Genomic DNA, 18,971 nt, shown 5'->3' on the forward strand with positions numbered 1-18,971 from the left:
GACAACAGCGGGTATGAAGAGAGAATGTTAGTGGTTCTTAGTTAACTAATTGGCTGGGTTTTAGCATCATGGATCTTAGCAAATTGAAAAAAGAAAAGAAAAATAGTGAGCTTATATACACCTTCCGGACTATAGTGAGACGTGGATGGAGGTTGGCCAGTCCACCAGGGGGCAGGGTCGAGCAGCCTGTAGTGAACTGGAGGAAGGCCTTCCTTTCATCAGATGACATTCCACACAGGACTCGCACAAAGCGCAGGAAACCAGGACTGCAATACAATTAAATCATCAACATGATATATACTGTCTGAAATGTGCCCAAGTACATCATTTCAAGTCAAGTCAAGTCAAGTCAACTTTATTTATATAGCGCTTTTCACAATACAGATTGTATCAAAGCAGCTTCACAGTATTAAATAAAATAGTACATCAGTGTTTGTTTCTGGTGTAAAACATCCACGTTTGGTAATGCAGATCAATAGCACTGGTGAATCGATTAATCAATTTAAGCATCCCCAACTGAGCAAGCCAAAGGCAACAGTGGCAAGGAACCGAAAAACTCCATTAGGTGACCTAATGGAGAAAAAAAAAAAACCTTGGGAGAACCCAGGCTCAGTCGGGGGCCAGTTCTCCTCTGGCGTTTATGAAGTAGAGACCGGATTTAACTGTAAGATTAAAATATTATATGAATGCCTGGCTGAAGAGATGCGTCTTTAATCTAGTTTTAAACTGGGAGAGCGAATCTGAGCAACGAACAGTATCAGGAAGGCTATTCCAGAGTTTTGGTGCTAAATGTGAAAATGCTCTCCCTCCTTTGGTGGATCTGGATATCCTAGGTATGACCAGAAGCCTCGAATTTAGTGATCTTAAAGAGCGCGATGGATTATAGGGCGATAGAAGATCCGTTAAATAAACTGGAGCTAAGCCGTTTAGGGCTTTATAAGTCAGTAGCAATACCTTGTAATTAATACGGAACTTTATAGGTAACCAATGCAGTGATGATAAAATTGGTGTTATATGGTCAAACTTTCTTGATCTAGTAAGAACTCTAGCGGCGGCATTTTGGACTAACTGTAGCTTGTTTATTGAGGATGCAGGACAACCAGCTAATAAAGCATTACAGTAATCTAGTCTCGAGGTCATGAATGCATGAACTAGCTTTTCTGCATCAGAAACAGATAGCATGTTACGTAATTTAGCAATATTTCTAAGGTGGAAAAATGCTGTTTTTGTAACATATGAAATATGATTTTCAAAAGACAAGTTACAATCTAATATAACACCCAGGTCTTTTACTGTAGAGGATAAAGTAACAGGACACCCTACTATGTTAAAGTTGTATTGTAAGAGGTTTTGTGGGCGGTTTTTTGAACCGATAAGTATTACCTCTGTCTTATCTGGATTTAATAAAAGAAAATTGTGCGTCATCCAATCTTTTATATCTTTAACACACTCTGTCAATTTGGATAATTTAGCGTTTTCATCCGGCCGTGATGAAATATATAGTTGAGTGTCATCAGCATAACAATGGAAACTAATTCCATGTTTCCTTATAATATTTCCAAGTGGCAGCATATATATTGAGAATAATAGAGGGCCTAACACAGATCCTTGCGGCACTCCATAGTTTACTGGAGTTATGATCGATTTTTCTCCGTTTAAATAGACAAAATGGTAGCGGTCAGATAGGTATGATCTGAACCAGCTTAATGCTTGTCCTTGAACACCGGTATAGTTTTGTAGCCGATCTAAGAGTATTGTGTGATCTATAGTATCGAACGCAGCACTAAGATCAAGTAAAACTAGTATTGAGATACAGCCTTGGTCAGAAGCTAAGAGTAAATCATTTGTGATTTTAACGAGCGCAGTTTCAGTGCTATGATGCGGCCTGAACCCAGACTGAAACTTTTCATAGGTGTCATTTTCTTGCAAGAAAGAGCCCAGTTGGGCAGACACAACTTTTTCTAATATTTTGGACATAAAAGGAAGATTTGAAATGGGTCTATAATTTGCTAGGTTATTTGGGTCTAATTGTGGTTTCTTAATGAGAGGTTTTATAACTGCCAATTTAAATGTTCTTGGAACATGACCTAAAGATAAAGACGAGTTAATAATATTGAGGAGAGGCTCTTCCACTATAGGTAACACTTCTTTCAATAGTTTAGTTGGTATGGGATCTAATAAACATGTTGTTGTTTTAGAGGAAATGATAAATTTATTTAACTCTTTTTGTTCTATAGTTGTAAAGCACTGTAATTGTTCTTGCGGGGTGATAATCGAGGCTGAATTATAAGGCGCGATTGAAGATTGAACGTTTACAATTGTGGATCTGATGTTTTCTATTTTCTCAGTGAAAAAATTCATGAAATCATTACTACTAAACTGTAACGGAATATTTTGTCCAGGTGACGCTTGTTTATTTGTTAGTCTAGCCACGGTGTTAAATAAGAACCTAGGATTGTTTTGGTTATTTTCTATTAGTTTGCGGAGATGCTCAGCCCTGGCCGCTTTTAGGGCCTTTTTATAGCGTGACGTACTGTCTTTCCAAGCGATTCTAAAAACCTCTAAATTAGTTTGTTTCCATTTACGCTCTAAATTACGGGTTTCTCTCTTTAGAACACGAGGCATTTGAACTGTCATATTACATAACATTTTTTAGGAAATCAGCGTAAGGCCCTGGTGGTCTATATACGGTAGCCAAGGCTAAAGATAATAGGGATGTTTTTCTATCATCTAAGAGTACTTCAAATGAAATAAACTTATAACCCGTTTTCTGAGTAACATTGAGAATATCTCTATAGATAGTTGCAATACCGCCGCCACGACCAATCAGACGGGGCTCGTGCTTATAGGAGTATCCTGATGGAGTAGACTCATTTAGACCGAAATAATCATTTGGTTTAAGCCAGGTTTCAGTAAGGCAAAGTACATCTATGCTATTATCTGTGACTATTTCATTTACAATAACTGCCTTAGGTGTGAGTGATCTAATGTTTAAAAGACCTAGCTTTAGAAATTGTTTTTGTTTACTAATAGCAACATTTTCTGTTTTAATAACAATTAGATTTTTCCTAGATCCTGCAGTAGATTTATTATTTGATCGCACTAAACGAGGAATAGACACAGTTTCTATGCAATGTTCTACACTAGTATTTATATCAGTTAATTTGGTGCAGCAGAGACTATGATTTGGACTTTTGGTTACTAGTCAAAAGGTATTTAACATTTTGGAGATGTTATCTGACAGAAGATCCGATCCGAATCTGTTTGGGTGTAAGCCATCAGCACGGTATAGCCTAGGACGCTCCCAAAACAGATTCCAATTATTTACAAAGAGCAGTTTCTGCTCATTGCACCATGACGTTAACCATTCATTTAGCGCGAATAATCTACTAAACTTGTCATGTCCTAGACGGTACGGGGGAAGTGGTCCTGACACAATGATCGTTATATCAGGCGATGTGCTGCGTACCGTATCGATCAGATTCCTGAAGTCTTTCTTCAGAACTTCCGTCTGGCGCAGCCTGATGTCGTTCACTCCCGCGTGCAATACCAAAGTTCCGACGCGCTCGTTATCGTTCAGAATCTCGGGAACGCGAGCAGCGATTTCAGAAACACGAGCACCAGGAAAGCAGTGACTGTGCACCTTATTTTTACCTGATGTAGCATGGACGTGCCGAACAATGGAATCACCGATGATCACAGCATCGCGTTCTGTTTCGCGAAGAGGGGAGAAGCGGTTTTGTGTGGATAACTCGAAAACCGGGAGGGTCGGAGAGGGTCTTGGTCTAGACCTGACTCGCGTCTTCCGCTGCGGAAATATCCAGGCTTCGTGGTGGCGTGTTGGAGCCGGAGTGAACGAGACCATGGCTGATCGCGACCTTGGCGCTCGGGACCGATGCCGAGTAACGCACGGAGTAGACGAGGTCGGAGTCAGCGGGTTAGTAACATTAATCTCTGATTTGTGAGCATCAGCGCGTGATGTTTCAAGAGCCAAACGCCGGTCTCTCAGCTCGGCCTGTCTCACTAAAAGGTCGTGGATCTGTTTCTCAACAGCTTCCAGCTCAGACTGTACCGCGTGCAGCTCAAATGTGTCCTCACCTGCACCAAAAGGTAGACTACATACATCTGATATATTCGCCATTTTAACAGATGGACAGTAAGTTAGCAACGACACTACCAGTGATGCTATCAATTAATACTAATTTCTGACAAGCGTCTTAGATATAATCCGTCTTTTAAGTGGTACGGGTGTAGAGTAGACGCACGATAGGTGAAAAATGTTTGTAAGTGAGTGTTGAGAAGACGCGTTCAGCCGTGATCCCCGGGAGTAACCTATAAGAGTATCCAGCGTAGAATCACTAACAGGCTTGAGACACGTCTGCTCAACAGTCCGCGTTGTAACTATGAGGTTTGAGCAGTAGTGCTTCTCAGTGAGGAAAAGTAGAAAATGTTTGTTGTAAGTAAGTTTAAAGAGTAAAATCAAGAATTATAAATCAAATCGATAGAGCTCCAAAGACAACAACGCGTTCAGACGCGACGCATGCGCATTCGACACATTTCATACATTTAAATTCACAAAACCTTTATTCCAAACATGAAAGCATGTGATTCCCACATTCATACATTACTACTACAATATTCTAATAGCAGAATAATATGGCACATGTAAACGAATTTAGAATAAATGTTTTATGTTCAGTGTTCCAAAGTTTGGGTCCGTAAGGTTTTTAAAATGTTTTTTAAAAGTCTCTTATGCTCACCAAGGCTGCATTTATTAGGGAGAGAAAAAAAAATCCCAACCCTATTACAATAAAATTAAAGCGGTAATATTGTGAAATCATTTTAATTTAAAATAACTTGTATTTTAATACATTTTTAAATTGTAATTTATTCCTGTAATGAAAGAGCTGAATCATCCTTCGTGCTCAAGAAACATTTCTTAAATCACAGTTGAAAACAGTTGTGCTGCTATATTTGTGGAAACCATTCAAACATTTATTTGAAATAGAATTTTTTTTTAACATTGTAAATGTCTTTACTGACTAATTTGATGCATCCTTGCTGAATAAAAGTATAATTTTTTTGAAAATCTTAGACAAATTTTTTAACAGTAGTGTAGTTTGTTTAGGGTATGATTACTAGGAATGCACTATATCGATATATAAAAGCGATATGTTTGCTTTTAATGTTATTGTTATTGCCCAGTTAAGAAAATTTGGCCAATATATTGAAGCCGATAAATAATGGATTATTTCCTTATTTCCACTTCAGATGCACAAAACCATGATGGTTTTGAATTGCCTGAAATATGATTGGAATCACTTTGAAAAGGAAAATACAGTTAAGTGCAACATGTGCAGTGTAAATCTGTTAAAAATAGACTACATAACATAATGAAAATATTACTGTAACATTTTTTTTTAGCATGTTACAGGAAGAGCGTATGCACAACGGATTTACACCTTCTTGACCAAGTTCGCTTGTGCATTCATAGCCTTTACCAGGGATTCATCTTAAGTTTCAGCGCATGCAGCTCAAATAGCAATGCATGACATTAACAACTAGGATTTGAACTGTCATATTACATAACATTATAGAGAGAACACTAATAAAACGTTGTGAACTCTGGGTTTAGTTGTGTTTCAGCGCGTTGTTACAGGAAGACCACATCCACAACAGGAGTAATAGATTCTGACTAGCACGTAACCAGTGTTTCCCATACATTGATTTATTTGTGGCGGCCCGCCACAATATCAACATTGACCACCACAAATAGATTTCAGCGCCCATTCATTATCTACACTGTGGCGGCACAAAAATATATTTTAACTTCTCATAACAACATAAAAGGTCTTTAAATGTTGCGTTTTGTGCCATTGCGTTCTTGTCTGTTTGCGCTGCGCAAAGAGAAGTGAGAGCACTTTGCTCACACGATCAGCCCTGCAGGTTCGATTCTCTATACCGATTCACAGTGAATGAATGCAGTGAACTATCAGTTTAGCATGCATTTGGGAACGCAGTTATGCATTATTTCCACATTTGCATAGTTGACGATTACATAATTTCACTAGATTTTTAAATGAGACGCGTTTGTAAACTTGTTTTCTGCCAAAATAAAAGCTTGACTTTGTCAAAATAAAACTCATGGGTTAATCTCTTGCATATATAGAAATTATTATAACATTATTATTATTATTATTATTATTATTAGTAGTAGTATTAGTATGTAGTGTAATGTAGACTGAGACACAATATTACAACTAAAAAGAGGTTAAAGTCCAAGTACAAGTCAACTTTTTTTGTTAAATTTGCACACCGAACATGGGTTGGAGCTCTTAATTTTGAACTCAAAGTGCACCAAATTTATGAATTAAACTTTAAATTGCACAAAATTTTCGTCCGATGTCCACCTACAACAGTTTCTCAAAATCCTGTGGGAAAAACTGACTTTAATCAAGTTCACTTGTGCATTTGCATCATTTTGTGTAGATATTATTGTATTAGATTATATTGATGTTAATATTACATTTATGTTATATAAATATCGAATTAATCTCATATAGGATGCGTCTGGTTGAGCTAACAAAACCCACAAAAAAAAAAAGCACTTCAGTTTCCTGGTGTTCATTCAGCTCTTCAGCGCACGCAGCTTAAACAGCAATGCTGTTATTTAAAACAGTAATATTAATTTTAGATGTTTCTTTTTCAAAAACATTGATGCATTATTAATAACTAGCACATATTTTTCTTGTATCTTTTTCATCAACAATATGGTTTATTAAAAATAATTTAATTATAGTCCACACATAGGCTATTCTACAAGTATTGTTGCACAGTGACTTGTTAGCATTATTTTATTTATAAAATTAAAAGAAAAAATTTGGATAAAGAAAGTTGGCCATAGGAGTTTAAAATAATTTTAAAACTTACACTGGTTCAAACTAGGCATCTATACATGTTTGATGTGCTTGGGACAAGACTTTTAATGGTGAGACTTTTGTTTTTGTAATCAGGCTCTCAAAAATTATTTAAAATTTGGATTTAGATTTATCGGCTTTCAAATATAAAGAATTATCGGTAATGGCCAACATTTTCATATCGGTGCATCCCTGATGATTACAAAGACATGCATGTTCTTTTTCCATTTAAAATGTAATGATAGATTTACATGCATTTCGGTCCCATGTAAAAAACAAAAACAAATCACAGACCTACCCAAGAAGTGTATGCCATCATAAAATGTAGAGCAATAGAAATAATAGTAAATGTCTACCTGTCCCGTGTGTAGCCAAGCTTAGGTTCTGTGTAGTTGACAATGTCTTCAGCGGTCCAGGATGGAGATTGGTTGCCACACAAGATCATTTGCACCTCTTTATGACTAAATGAGCTGAGTTTCTCCATAGGGAACACTCTGTTAAAGCCCTCTGTAAAACAAACAAAAAAAAAAGACATTACACACTTAGCACCATATTTATAACTGACATGCATAATGTAATAATGAGTGTCATTCATAATACAGGGTTTCTGCAGGAATCTTCAATTTAAATTTAATGCCTTTTTAATGCCATTTTTTTATTTTTAATGCCATACACGACCCATGACTAACCACGGATATTATGTATGCATGTATATATATTATATATATTAACTTGATTAATCACACGTTTTTTACGCAATTAAAACACTTACATTTGTTTAGATTTATATATTTTATAATGTAATCATTTCACAGTTAATCTACAAATGAATGTAGAGACAACATAAAGGCCAGTCTCACTGATACTAATTAGGCTACAGCTATTGATATCTGGATAAAAATTATTTCTCCCCCCTAATTTTAAACATTAATTATAGCCATCCAACATTACAGTGTAATTAATTAAAAGCTATCAAGTTTTTAACATTAGGCTTAAAAAAAATATGACAACTTTTAATTTAAGTGAACTTAACAAACAATCCTCACATAAACCTATAATAAATGTCATATTTACCTTTGGCCTTCCTGTCTAACATACATTATCAAACAGTCTGCACAGCATAAATTATAGATTAAATATAGACTAATGCTTATTAAAGCTACAAGAGTTCTTTAGTCAATAGCAGTGAGTAATTTTCTCTGGTGCCTTTGTTCTGTGATTAACTTTACTGACAGAAAGCTTTATTGGCTGCTGTCCCTTTAAGAGCAGCTGCTGACAGAAACACGGATCTAACACGCGCCTCATTCTCTCACAAGTCTTTGCGTTCATTAAAGACTTTATTTCACTAATTTAAGACTGCTCTTATTTTATGAGGATACTCACAAAACAGACATTTTGGCAAAATTGTGTGTTATTGTTCGTTGCGCGAAAGAGGACCGTTTTCTGGTGCGCAGTCTGTGCGCACGATCTGGCGCGCGTCTTTCTCTCTCTCTCTCTGTGTGTGTGTGTGTGTGTGTTACATATGACATTCGCAGGCAGCGCGTTTAAAAGCATTTACATGAATAAGAGCGGGATCATATAATGTAACGCTACCCAAGGGGTGACAAAAATTAACGAATGCTGCGTTTGCGTTAAATATTTTAACGCGTTAAACTGGACAAAAATAATCTCATGCGTTAACGCGTTAAAAAACGCAAAGTGAGCTTCAACAGCGGATGTCGAGCTGATGAGGGAACGTTACTACACATAGTTAATTGCTGTCTGCCTTTTACCGTCGACCTGTGGCTGTCAGACTGCATATGAGATTTTACGCCATTGATTCCCATAGCTACCCAATTTAAATACATTTTTACAAACGCTGCAAAATCCTTCTTTATTTTGACCACCAACCATGTTCTAAATTGTTTGTCTTCCATGCACTTTCCCAGTTTTCTGGTCTAGTTTTATTCCTGTTGTTCCTGCGGTCCAAAATTACTCGCCACCTCCGCAACTTTGCTCCGGCCGGAGGCAATCACCAAACTGTTTCCGCGTGTTTTTAATCACACTAACGTACATTTTGCGACGACAGCAAATAAAAATTATTAATCATGAAGACTATTCAAATAAATTGGTAATATAACATTTTCTTCAAAACCATAAAAAAAAATTTAATGCCTGTACGATTTCAATTTAATGCTTTTTAATGCCATTTAAGGCCTTAATTATCGCGAAATCCATTTAATGACTTTTAATGCTTTTTAATGCCCCGCGGAAACCCTGTAATATACTGATATCTGAACAGCCAAGTTACACATTTTTTTGTACGCTTGGTACACCAAGTGTAGCTTGAGTGGATTTAAAGTAAAAGGCATGAGAGTTTTGCCAATCTTGTCATACCTCTAAAGGCCTCCATTTGCTTCTGGATTCCTGTGTGCATGCAGAAGTCAAACATGAGCTCTACATAGTCCTCAGCATTGTCCATGGTGACCATCTGAAGAGAGGACAGCAGAATATTTAGCATTTATATCTTATTATATACAAGATGACACCAGAAACAATGCATTACATAATTAGATACCAAGCAAGCAGTGTGCATTTCAAATTCTGCCACTTGGCCTACATACATATAAACTACTGTTCAAAAGTTTTGAAATGAGTTTCTTACGTTCACCAAGGCTATATTAATTTGATCAAAAATACAATAAAAACAATAACTATGACATATTATTACAAGTTAAAAACATATGTATCAATATATTTTATAATGTAATTTATTCCTGTGATGGCAAATCTGAATTTTCAGCAGTCATTACCGCAGTCTTGACTCTTCAGCATCACATGATCATTCAGAAATCATTCTAATAAAACCACGATTTTTTTCAGGATTCTATCAATACAATACAAAACAGCATTTATAAAAAAATATTTGTTTTGTTTCCAATCAAAAAAGTCTATCACTTTTGATAAATTTAATGCATCCTTGCTGAACGAAATACATTAGGGATTAGTGTTGTCACGATACTGGAATTTCTAAATTCAATACAATACCTTGAAAAATATATATACCATGGGAAAAACTGCCATATAGATATTTTTATCATCATCTCATAATCTTTGGATAATTTTGTTGCAATATCTTACATAGCACAGGGAGGCTTTATTTGAAACTTTGAACTAAAGTAAACTGTCAGTAATAAAATAAGAACAAATTAATAAATTGCAGGACTCCAGACTAACTTTTTTTTACTAGGAGCGCTGTAGCCCCAGACTGAAAAATTTTAGGAGAGAAAGCAGAAAATTTATGGGCACACCTTAAATCAGCTTGCAATGCAATTATTCAAATTTTCCCCAAAATAACTGTAATACTGACAAATGCATTAATAATAAATAGACAAAATAAAACATTGTATTATCTGTACATTAAGTTCACAGGGCTCAAGACTAACATTTGAGGGCAGCAGCACCGGAGCCACTGAGTTCTACAAAAAATATCTGGTAGCACTGGGGCTGACAATAAAGCACTAAGCTTAATTGAGGGTGTAGATGAAATTAACTGTAATTATTATCATTCATAATGCCTTCATGTTAATTAAAAAGCAAAATGAGTGAAAAAAAATGTATATTAGGGAGTGAAAATAGCCAATAAGCATCCTACTGTTTACAATGGTAATTACATTTTTTATTATTTTTAAATAAGTGTTTAAGTAAGAGTTTTCCTACATCTTAAAATGTTTAGTTTTAGGACAATCTTTGAAGGATGAACAAAAAATGTGTTGGTCATCACATTAAAAATAACATTTAAATATGATATAGTTTTGAAGTGCTGGAAAAAGATGTGTAGTACTTTAAGTGTTTGACTATTTCTGTCACAATACCATAGTTTTGGTTAGAGTTACTACATTAGCCTAAATCCATGGTGAATGTTGCTGATTTGTGGACTGAAAGCCTTCTATAAGTGTTTCTCCTGGTTTCCACGTCAGTGCTGTTTGATCATTGATATCTACGGTTTATAACAGAGAACTCTGCGCCGGATTGGAATGTTTCTCACTGGATCTCGCAGCGATGATGTTATTAATTCTGAGGCGAATTCAATGGATTTCTTCACTGGATCTCCTAGTAACAGTGTCGTGTGATCGAGATCAGCCCGCGACTGACAAGTTCGGGGCGCTGCGCGGTCTATTATTGGTCCAAACTAATAAATGGTCCGTGAACGCATAAATGAGTTTTCAGGTGGGTCTAACAGTAGTGTTCGGTGTTAACAGTAGAAATACTACAGAAATTAAGTAAAGTAAACAAATGTAAAATAACACTAAATAGTCTTTTTAAAAAAAGTCATTGTAAAAATTAAATGCAGAACAATGCTTACAATTATGCATTAATGTCACTTAATTGCATTTATATCAGGAAAATTATCCAATGTTCACAGTTCTTTAGTTAGCTACAAAAACACTAGAGAGGAGCTTATATACTGTTAATTATATGTTTGTTTGAATAAATTTGTCATGAAGAAAAGCGTTTCTGAAAACTACCTTATGTACAACTGAGTTGAATACAAAAATTTTAGTTCTTATTTGTGTAATTATTATACCTGAAAATAAATAGCAGATGAATATAATAGTTTGGGCTCTGTTGTAAATTTTAACTTCTAATATTATTGTAATGTACCAAATGAGAGGGTTCCCCGTATACTTTACAGCATTAGTTGGGAGAGATTTTGTTCCCTTAAGAAAATCAAACTATCAGTAGATGATAGATGATTGGCCATAGGTATCAGCAAATTTCTAATATACTATCTTATTGACCCAAAACTTAACATAACCTCATCTCATCTCATTCAAGCATCCTGCCGACTATCCCAATGGGAAGTGTGATTTTATATGTATATGACAAATATATGTACAAATAATGCATTACCATAACTACAAATACACAAAATAATGGAAACTACAAAATAGGATTTCATTTTCACTGCAGAGAGGCAGACTGTATAACAGTACACACACAGGGCATTACATTGCATGTCTGAAAAACATGTGACGTACCTCATCTTCTCCATTGGGCTTCAAGTCTACCGATGAGAAGCCATGTACTTTGGATGATGGGCAGAACTGGAAATTTAATCTAATAACAAATAAAACAAAGAAATTTAGATAAGCAACATAAACATACATGTAAATAAAACATGTAAATAAAATACCCAGCAACAAGCAAGGAATTAACACAATATTGATTTCCTTGATTAATATACAAAGCGACATTCATATCTCACCCAAGATCTTCTACACTAAGTGGAGGGCCAGAGCCCATTGGATTCTTTAGCATGAGATCCTGTAGCCGTGTGTTCTTCTCATCCTCTGAGAGACTCTTATTGCCCAGGATCTGCCTGCGCTTCACTGACAGTGCCTTCAGCTCTTTTAGGAATCGTGCTCTGTGAGGATTCACCAGTTCAAAGTCCTCCCATGTCAAGATGCCATGATACCAGGCTGGTGGCTTGGGCTTGGGTGGGTCAAGGATAAACTCGGACTTGGAGTCTTCATCAAAGCTACCCACTGAGTATGTGTCCTGACCATCCTCAGTGGAAGCCTCAGACTGGATTTCAGAGAAGTGGCAGTCCGACTCAATATGGTTTTGATAAAGTAGCTTACTCATGTTGCTTTTGATGTCACCCATACAGAGCAGTTTGAAGAAAGGCTGGGATATGGGCAGGTCAACGAGACGGTTGTCCTGGATGCATTTGGCCAGAAAGATGCCAAGGAACAGGAAAAGCTTGGTGATACGCTCCAGTTCATCGCTGTCCTGAGGGAAGGGAGCAGGGAAAAGGCCGCAGGAACGCTGCACATAATAGCCAGGTGGTTTTAAGCCTCCGCCCAGATCCACCTGATGAACAATGAAAATGTCAATTTATCAGCCAATTGAGAACAGTCTCATACCTATGGCTAGAGCCTTGTGGTTAACAGATAAACGTGGTAAAGCACTTACTTGACGTGACTCATCATCTGGGAAGTCGTCGTCACAGAGCCAGATACCAAGCGAAGTCCTCTGGAACTCTGCAGCAACAAGGGCATAGAACTCTAGAGTGGGTCCAAGACCAGTGCCCTCCTCCCCCTGGAACTCCACCTGAGCAAGATAACCATCATGATCAGTCTTAATCAAACAGTTGGAGATGGATTTTCACTGCTCTAGAGCAGAGGTTCTCAACTATGGGCAGAGCCTCAGCAAACTGCCAAGGAGGCCACAAGATGACTTAATATATTAAAGTGCTTCCACTGAAGTACAAAATGCTCTTGTATCATGCTGTACAAAATATGACATGACAAAATGAACTATTTTAAGGTGTCCGTGTTACAGTGTAATTATACATTGAAGTACTGAGTAATAATGATTAACTACATGTACTCACTATAGGGTTAGGAATAGGGGTTGGTGTAGAGTTAGTTGCTTGTAATAATGCATAATTTATAGTTATTACTACAGTAAATACATGTAACAAGGACACTGTAAAATAAAGTGTTACCATAATTTGTAATGAAAACAGAAGCACTTTCACAAGCTCTCTCAGACTTTTAGACCCCACTATTTTTTCCCCAAACATTATGTTGTGGTGTTTACCTCCAGTACAGACTTTCTGTCAGCATGTATCTGCATCACACTCTCAGCCCACTCCATCATACTCTCTCCACGAGGCACCTTGACACGCTCATGCTTGAGCCGACCAACACGGAACTCGCCGGGATCATCACGGCGAACTGTTGTGGATGGCCGGGAACGCTCCATAGTGGCTTCTCTTCGGTTTTGGAGCCAGACAATAGCCCTAGAGAGAGATGCAAATTCTCAAACGGCCATTTCAGATTTGTATGAATGAAATAAAGATCTCTTTGAAAACTGCAAGCACAGACCTGGAGGCTCCAAACGCAGTGCATGTAAAATAAAGCTGCCGGGTTTCAAAGGGTATGAGGAAAGGACACTTGCTGGTTAACTGCTCACACCAGTCTGGGAGAGCCCCGCTAGCCAGGGCCAGTGGCTCCTAAAAAGACAATGAAATCTTTTGTAACATTATAAACGTCTTTACTGTGGCATTTGATGAATTTAACGCATCCTAGAAGAATAGTCAAGTCAAGTCAAGTTTATTTATATAGCGCTTTTCACAACACAGGTTGTATCAAAGCAGCTTCATAGCATTAAATTAAAATAATACATCAATGTTTGTTTCTAGTGGAAAACGTCAACGTTTGGTAATGCTGATCAATAGTATTGTTGATTGATTAATTAAATAAAATAAAATATCCCCAAATATCCCCAACTGAGCAAGCCAAAGGCAAAAGTATATATATATAAAAGAAAAAAGTAACGATTTCAAAAAAAAAAAAAAAAAATCAAACAGACCTGACTCTCGACCTGTACTGCATCTACAATGTATAACATGCATAAATAAAACTACATAAAACACGTCAGATTACCTCGATCTGCTGCAGGATTTTGGTTGTAATTTTTTTGCTGGTGAATTCCTCAGGTGATGCATTGAACTGTAGCTCTTCCACATCTACACAAATAAATGTGACTTATAAATGCATAAAAATGGAAGCAAAAACAACTGGTTCAAGACAATGCTCTGAGAAGGCACTCCTTACCTTCCTGTAGTGTGCGGCCGGATGAAGGTTCTCCTCCGATGGTGAAGAGGATGCGAAGGAGCTGCAGTACGTCCTCCACGCTGCAGGCACTCTGGCCTGAACCCGCCTTGGCCTGAGCCTGCTCACGTGCAGCACTCAGGATGTCACAGCTCTGTGTGGCGGACAAAGTCCCTGAACTCAGGCCTGAAGATCTGCAGCCACGCTCACAGAAGTCCTGTAAACCCACGTAAGAACTGTTAACACAAACTACCCATAATTTTTCCTCCCAACCTTTTTATCATCATCACAACATACCTATGACAACGCAATTACTAAATTCTTACAAAATTATATAGTTTATGGTCAAAGACGACAACAAAAATTTAAAAATCAAAGCAAATAGAGAACAAAGTCCACAATGACAGCTAAAAACTTTCATGGCACATTTACACCCATTTAGGCAATAGAATTTACAAAAGGACAGCAACAACTGTCTAACAGGTGGCTACACAAGTGACAGTCAAGCAAGAAAGAGAAAAAATACTTAAAGTATAAAAGGGAAAATAAAGATGGTATGTACAGATATATATGCACATCCGATGGCATTCTATACCTTGTATGCAGCTATGAGCTGCGAACAATTTCTGTTTTTCCTAATACTTTTATTAGAGCCGGTTAATTTCCAGTGGCGCAGGAAAGTTGAGTCTGCATTCTTCTGCATGTAGGTTATCAAGTCATTCTTTGGTAATTCATCTGTGCCAAGGTACTGTTCCACATGCTCTACAGACCAGCAACCCTACAACAGGAAGAACCAAATGTTGGTCTTTCCTGATTGTAAAGTCTCAACGCAATACACATGCATTACAGTAGGTTTAACCACTAGAGAGGCCCGTGCATTTAACAATAGATACCACTGGGGTCATTTCACAGTCTTCTGGCTTTAAGGTTAGTGACGTCTGAGACAACTTACTGAGAAGGAGCATTTACACATTGGGGACAGCCACAGAAAAATCACAGCCAAGATTTTAATGAGCCAAAGAGAGTGAATGAAAGGAAGATAGGTAGAGAGAGATAGTGTGGAGGAGAAACATTAAAAACGTGTTATTACCATCTTTCCACTCTCTCTTTCTTTGTCAGAGTCCTTCAATTCTCTGTACATTATCCTACAAAAAAACAATGTTTGTTAACAGACGTCTGGAGGAAAAGCACAACAAAAGTGACAATAAAAGTTTGAATACTAAAAACAACTAAAACATTAGACTCACGTATATGTAGGTTCCCAGATGCGTCTAAGCTTGTCAGGTTTAATAGCACCATTGCATGAGAGTTGGAGAAGCTTTTGGACATAATAGAAAATGGTGGACTTGTAGTTGGTGAGAGGTAGCTCTACTTCTCGTGTAGTCCCTAGACCTGCTACTTTCAGGATGAGAGCCAGACGGGGTGAAGGTGTGCACTCCACCTCCTCTTGTACCTCTGAGCGAGGTGTACCTGTACACATTAAACATGAGATTTGCCATTAAAAATCACAATGGATTGTTGTGTTTGACTCAGCAGGCAACCCGTGTTATTATTAAAGGGATAGTTCACCCAAAAATAAAAAATTGTGTCATGTACTTTTTTTTCCCTCCATACAATGGAAGTCAAGTCAATGACTTACTTCAACTGTTTGGTTACCCATATTCTTCAAAATATCCAAAAGAAATCCATTCAAGTTTGGAACAACTTGAGTGAGTAAATGATGACAGAATTAAAATTTTCGGGTGAACTAACCTATTAACAAGGTAAAATGATTAAATAATTATTTACATTAACTGAAATAAAATATTATATGAAAAACTTAAAATTAAGATTTTTTTTGTAATTTTAGTACTTAAAGCTAAATATAAAAAAGCAATAAAAATGGCAAAAGCAAATTAGAAAAATTACAAAGTAAAATAAAAAAAATAATATTTAGAATAGTTATATTTTAAAATGTTCCATTTGTAAACACTAGAATAGTATATAAATAATATTAAAATAACACTGCAGCCAACAGTGTGAGAATTTATCTCCTTTCTACAGTCACCAGTACCTGGTGGAGGGATATCCAGGTCAGTAGTTTGCTGGACGTTGGTACGGCCTGGTCTAGGGTCAAATGCAGGTACTAAAGCAGAAAACTGTCTCTTTAGCACAAAGTCGTCGTCCCATGTCCTGCGCCGACCCCCTTTGGTTTCATACTCCTCTTCCTCCTTTCAGGCCACCATTGAAAAAGCAAAGTGGTAAAGCTCTCTTACACATAATGCTCAACAGCTTGCAAATGTGAAACACATATATCACCTAACCAAAGACATGCTACACAGAGGAAACATGCTGGAAAACAAAAATAAAAAAAACCTGGAACACCAAATACATTCTTAGCCAAAAGAAGAAAACAAACAAAAACACTGTTCACCAAATTAAAAAAATTAAAACACGAAATTTCAAGTAACCAGAGAGGAGAACGCGAAGAAAACCAAAAATAAAGGATTTCCACTGTACTATTATTGAAACTACAACAGGTTTTACCCTATGAATATGAACGTGGTAACCAAGGTTGACCCTGGACCGTACCAGAACTTCCTCATACTCCTGTTCTTCCTGATTGTCATCCTCATTCTCATCATCGTCATCATCTGGCTCTGGCAAGTCTTCCTCGTCATCTAACTCGGCAAGCAATGTGTTGGCCCGACAACTGTCCAGGAAGTCTGAGCGGTAGAAAGGCAATGAAAATATATCAGCCTTCATATAAAAGAAATATTAAATCAAGGAGATGAATTTAGAGGACAAGACTGAGTAATTAGTTTAGTAATAAGCAAAAACATCAAATTAGAGATTAATCTTAAAAAAGAAAAAAGAAAAAAAGAAACTGGCTGAGGAAGGGGATGTACTAGAACAATTGAGGGTGAGGAAAAAGAGAGTGTATAATAAATGTAACATGGCCTACCATAGAGTGAAAACTCAGCCTCCTGACCTGTGTCACTCTCACTAGAAGTAGAGGTCAGGCTGGTCGTCAGCGTGTTACTGAGCAACTGGCCGACGGACAAACCTGTAGTTGCCGTGGCTACATTATTGCTGCTGGTTACTATGGAGGTGGACATTGTAACAGTTGAGGTGGTACCAGTGGTTGTAAGGTTAGGAAAGCTCTGCGCACCCATAAGAGGAGAAGCTGCAAACAAAACCCAAAAACTGTGATTAGTCTCCAAAAAAAAAAAAAAAAAAAAAAAAAAGCTTGCTCTACAAACTAAACATGCTTCAAATGGCTGCAGTATGCAAATCATGGCCAATATTAGAGTCCTGTTAATATTCACAGAACAGTTAAATACTCTGGAGCAGGATGTTACTCAAAAATAAATTCAACAAAATGATTGCTATTACATAATAAGGACTAAAATATCCTGAAAAAGACAAGACAAGCTTACAGATTAAATAGTACTGCCTTGCAAATACTACTATCTCTCTTCTATACTTGCATGTTTCCGAGTGCAATTCTAAGGCAACAATGACTAAAATTGAGAACATTTGCCATATGAAAAAACAAAAAAAAGCCTCCATTTAAGTTTGTCATTAATAAAGCTAAAAGGACATCTAAACAGTGGTTCTCAAACAGGAAGGCCAGGGCCTCACTCAAGATGACAAAATAATTTAAAGCATTAAAATAAGCTTAAGATATTTATTCACCCTCTCAACGAATGTTTCTTAAACAAAATAACAATATAAAAAGAGGGGGGGGGGGGGGGGGGACGGACGGGGCTTTAACATTTTAAAGCCACGATGTACAGAACACACAAAGATATAAAATATACTGTAGAAGAAAATGTATAAAAACATGTTGGATCAATAAAACTAAGAAATAACATAACTGCAGAAAGGCCACACTGCAGACAGGATTTGCATTTCATATGTCGGCTAAATTGCCTGTGCAAAAAGGCTCTAAGTAGGCTACAGCGCAACATCGATGCACAAAAAAATAAATCAACAATTAAATTTACAGAATTAATTTAGAACAGAATATACCTTTCTAATAAATAAAAATACAAACCGAAATAAGTCAGAATCAAGTCACAAGGTGCAGAACAAATGTGTGCAAAAAGCCTAAAGTGCAGGGGAACATATATTCAAAATACAAGCCACAAATAGTTAAATTAGATAACCATGAGTGATCAAAAAATAAAATTAAAATAAAGAAATGATTAAAATAACGAAAGTATAGCCAGAATTGTCAACTTTGTCTTTTTAACTACAGAGAAAACAATAAACGCTTAACAGGAGTGGCAGTCCGCAGTCTTTTTAGCTGAACATGTTCACAGCATCCAAAAATCAAATTAGAACCGGTTGATATGTTTTGAAATCACTTGTACCCCTGATCAAAAAAAAAAAAAAAAAAAAAATCCAGAGTCCACTCTCTGTCTGTTCAAACTGAAAGCGAAAAAAGCTTAACGGCATGATATCC

The 18,971-nt window shown here is 36.9% G+C and overlaps 1 protein-coding gene across 11 annotated transcripts in view; it reads right to left on the bottom strand.

The window, feature by feature from the left end:
- hectd1 (HECT domain containing 1) overlaps nucleotides 1–18,971 on the bottom strand; it is a 40,845-nt gene that overhangs the window by 1,016 nt on the left and 20,858 nt on the right. For 3 of the 11 annotated variants that reach the window (XM_081347697.1, XM_081347692.1, XM_081347696.1), the window contains 16 exons: nucleotides 17,466–17,687; nucleotides 17,048–17,226; nucleotides 16,575–16,731; nucleotides 15,769–15,991; nucleotides 15,612–15,666; nucleotides 15,117–15,299; nucleotides 14,525–14,738; nucleotides 14,354–14,436; nucleotides 13,793–13,920; nucleotides 13,506–13,707; nucleotides 12,876–13,013; nucleotides 12,166–12,773; nucleotides 11,939–12,017; nucleotides 9,294–9,387; nucleotides 7,274–7,424; nucleotides 122–266 (listed from right to left, as the gene is read on the bottom strand). In XM_081347697.1, coding sequence (XP_081203823.1) covers nucleotides 122–266; nucleotides 7,274–7,424; nucleotides 9,294–9,387; nucleotides 11,939–12,017; nucleotides 12,166–12,773; nucleotides 12,876–13,013; nucleotides 13,506–13,707; nucleotides 13,793–13,920; nucleotides 14,354–14,436; nucleotides 14,525–14,738; nucleotides 15,117–15,299; nucleotides 15,612–15,666; nucleotides 15,769–15,991; nucleotides 16,575–16,731; nucleotides 17,048–17,226; nucleotides 17,466–17,687 — 2,861 coding nt within the window. The remainder of the gene's footprint in view (nucleotides 1–121; nucleotides 267–7,273; nucleotides 7,425–9,293; nucleotides 9,388–11,938; nucleotides 12,018–12,165; nucleotides 12,774–12,875; nucleotides 13,014–13,505; nucleotides 13,708–13,792; nucleotides 13,921–14,353; nucleotides 14,437–14,524; nucleotides 14,739–15,116; nucleotides 15,300–15,611; nucleotides 15,667–15,768; nucleotides 15,992–16,574; nucleotides 16,732–17,047; nucleotides 17,227–17,465; nucleotides 17,688–18,971) is intronic. The other 8 variants (XM_081347694.1, XM_081347701.1, XM_081347702.1 and 5 more) reach the window with 4 other exon arrangements.

The sequence above is a fragment of the Scardinius erythrophthalmus genome, assembly GCF_964197995.2.
Source record: "Scardinius erythrophthalmus genome assembly, chromosome: 19".
Lineage (NCBI taxonomy): Eukaryota > Metazoa > Chordata > Actinopteri > Cypriniformes > Leuciscidae > Scardinius > Scardinius erythrophthalmus.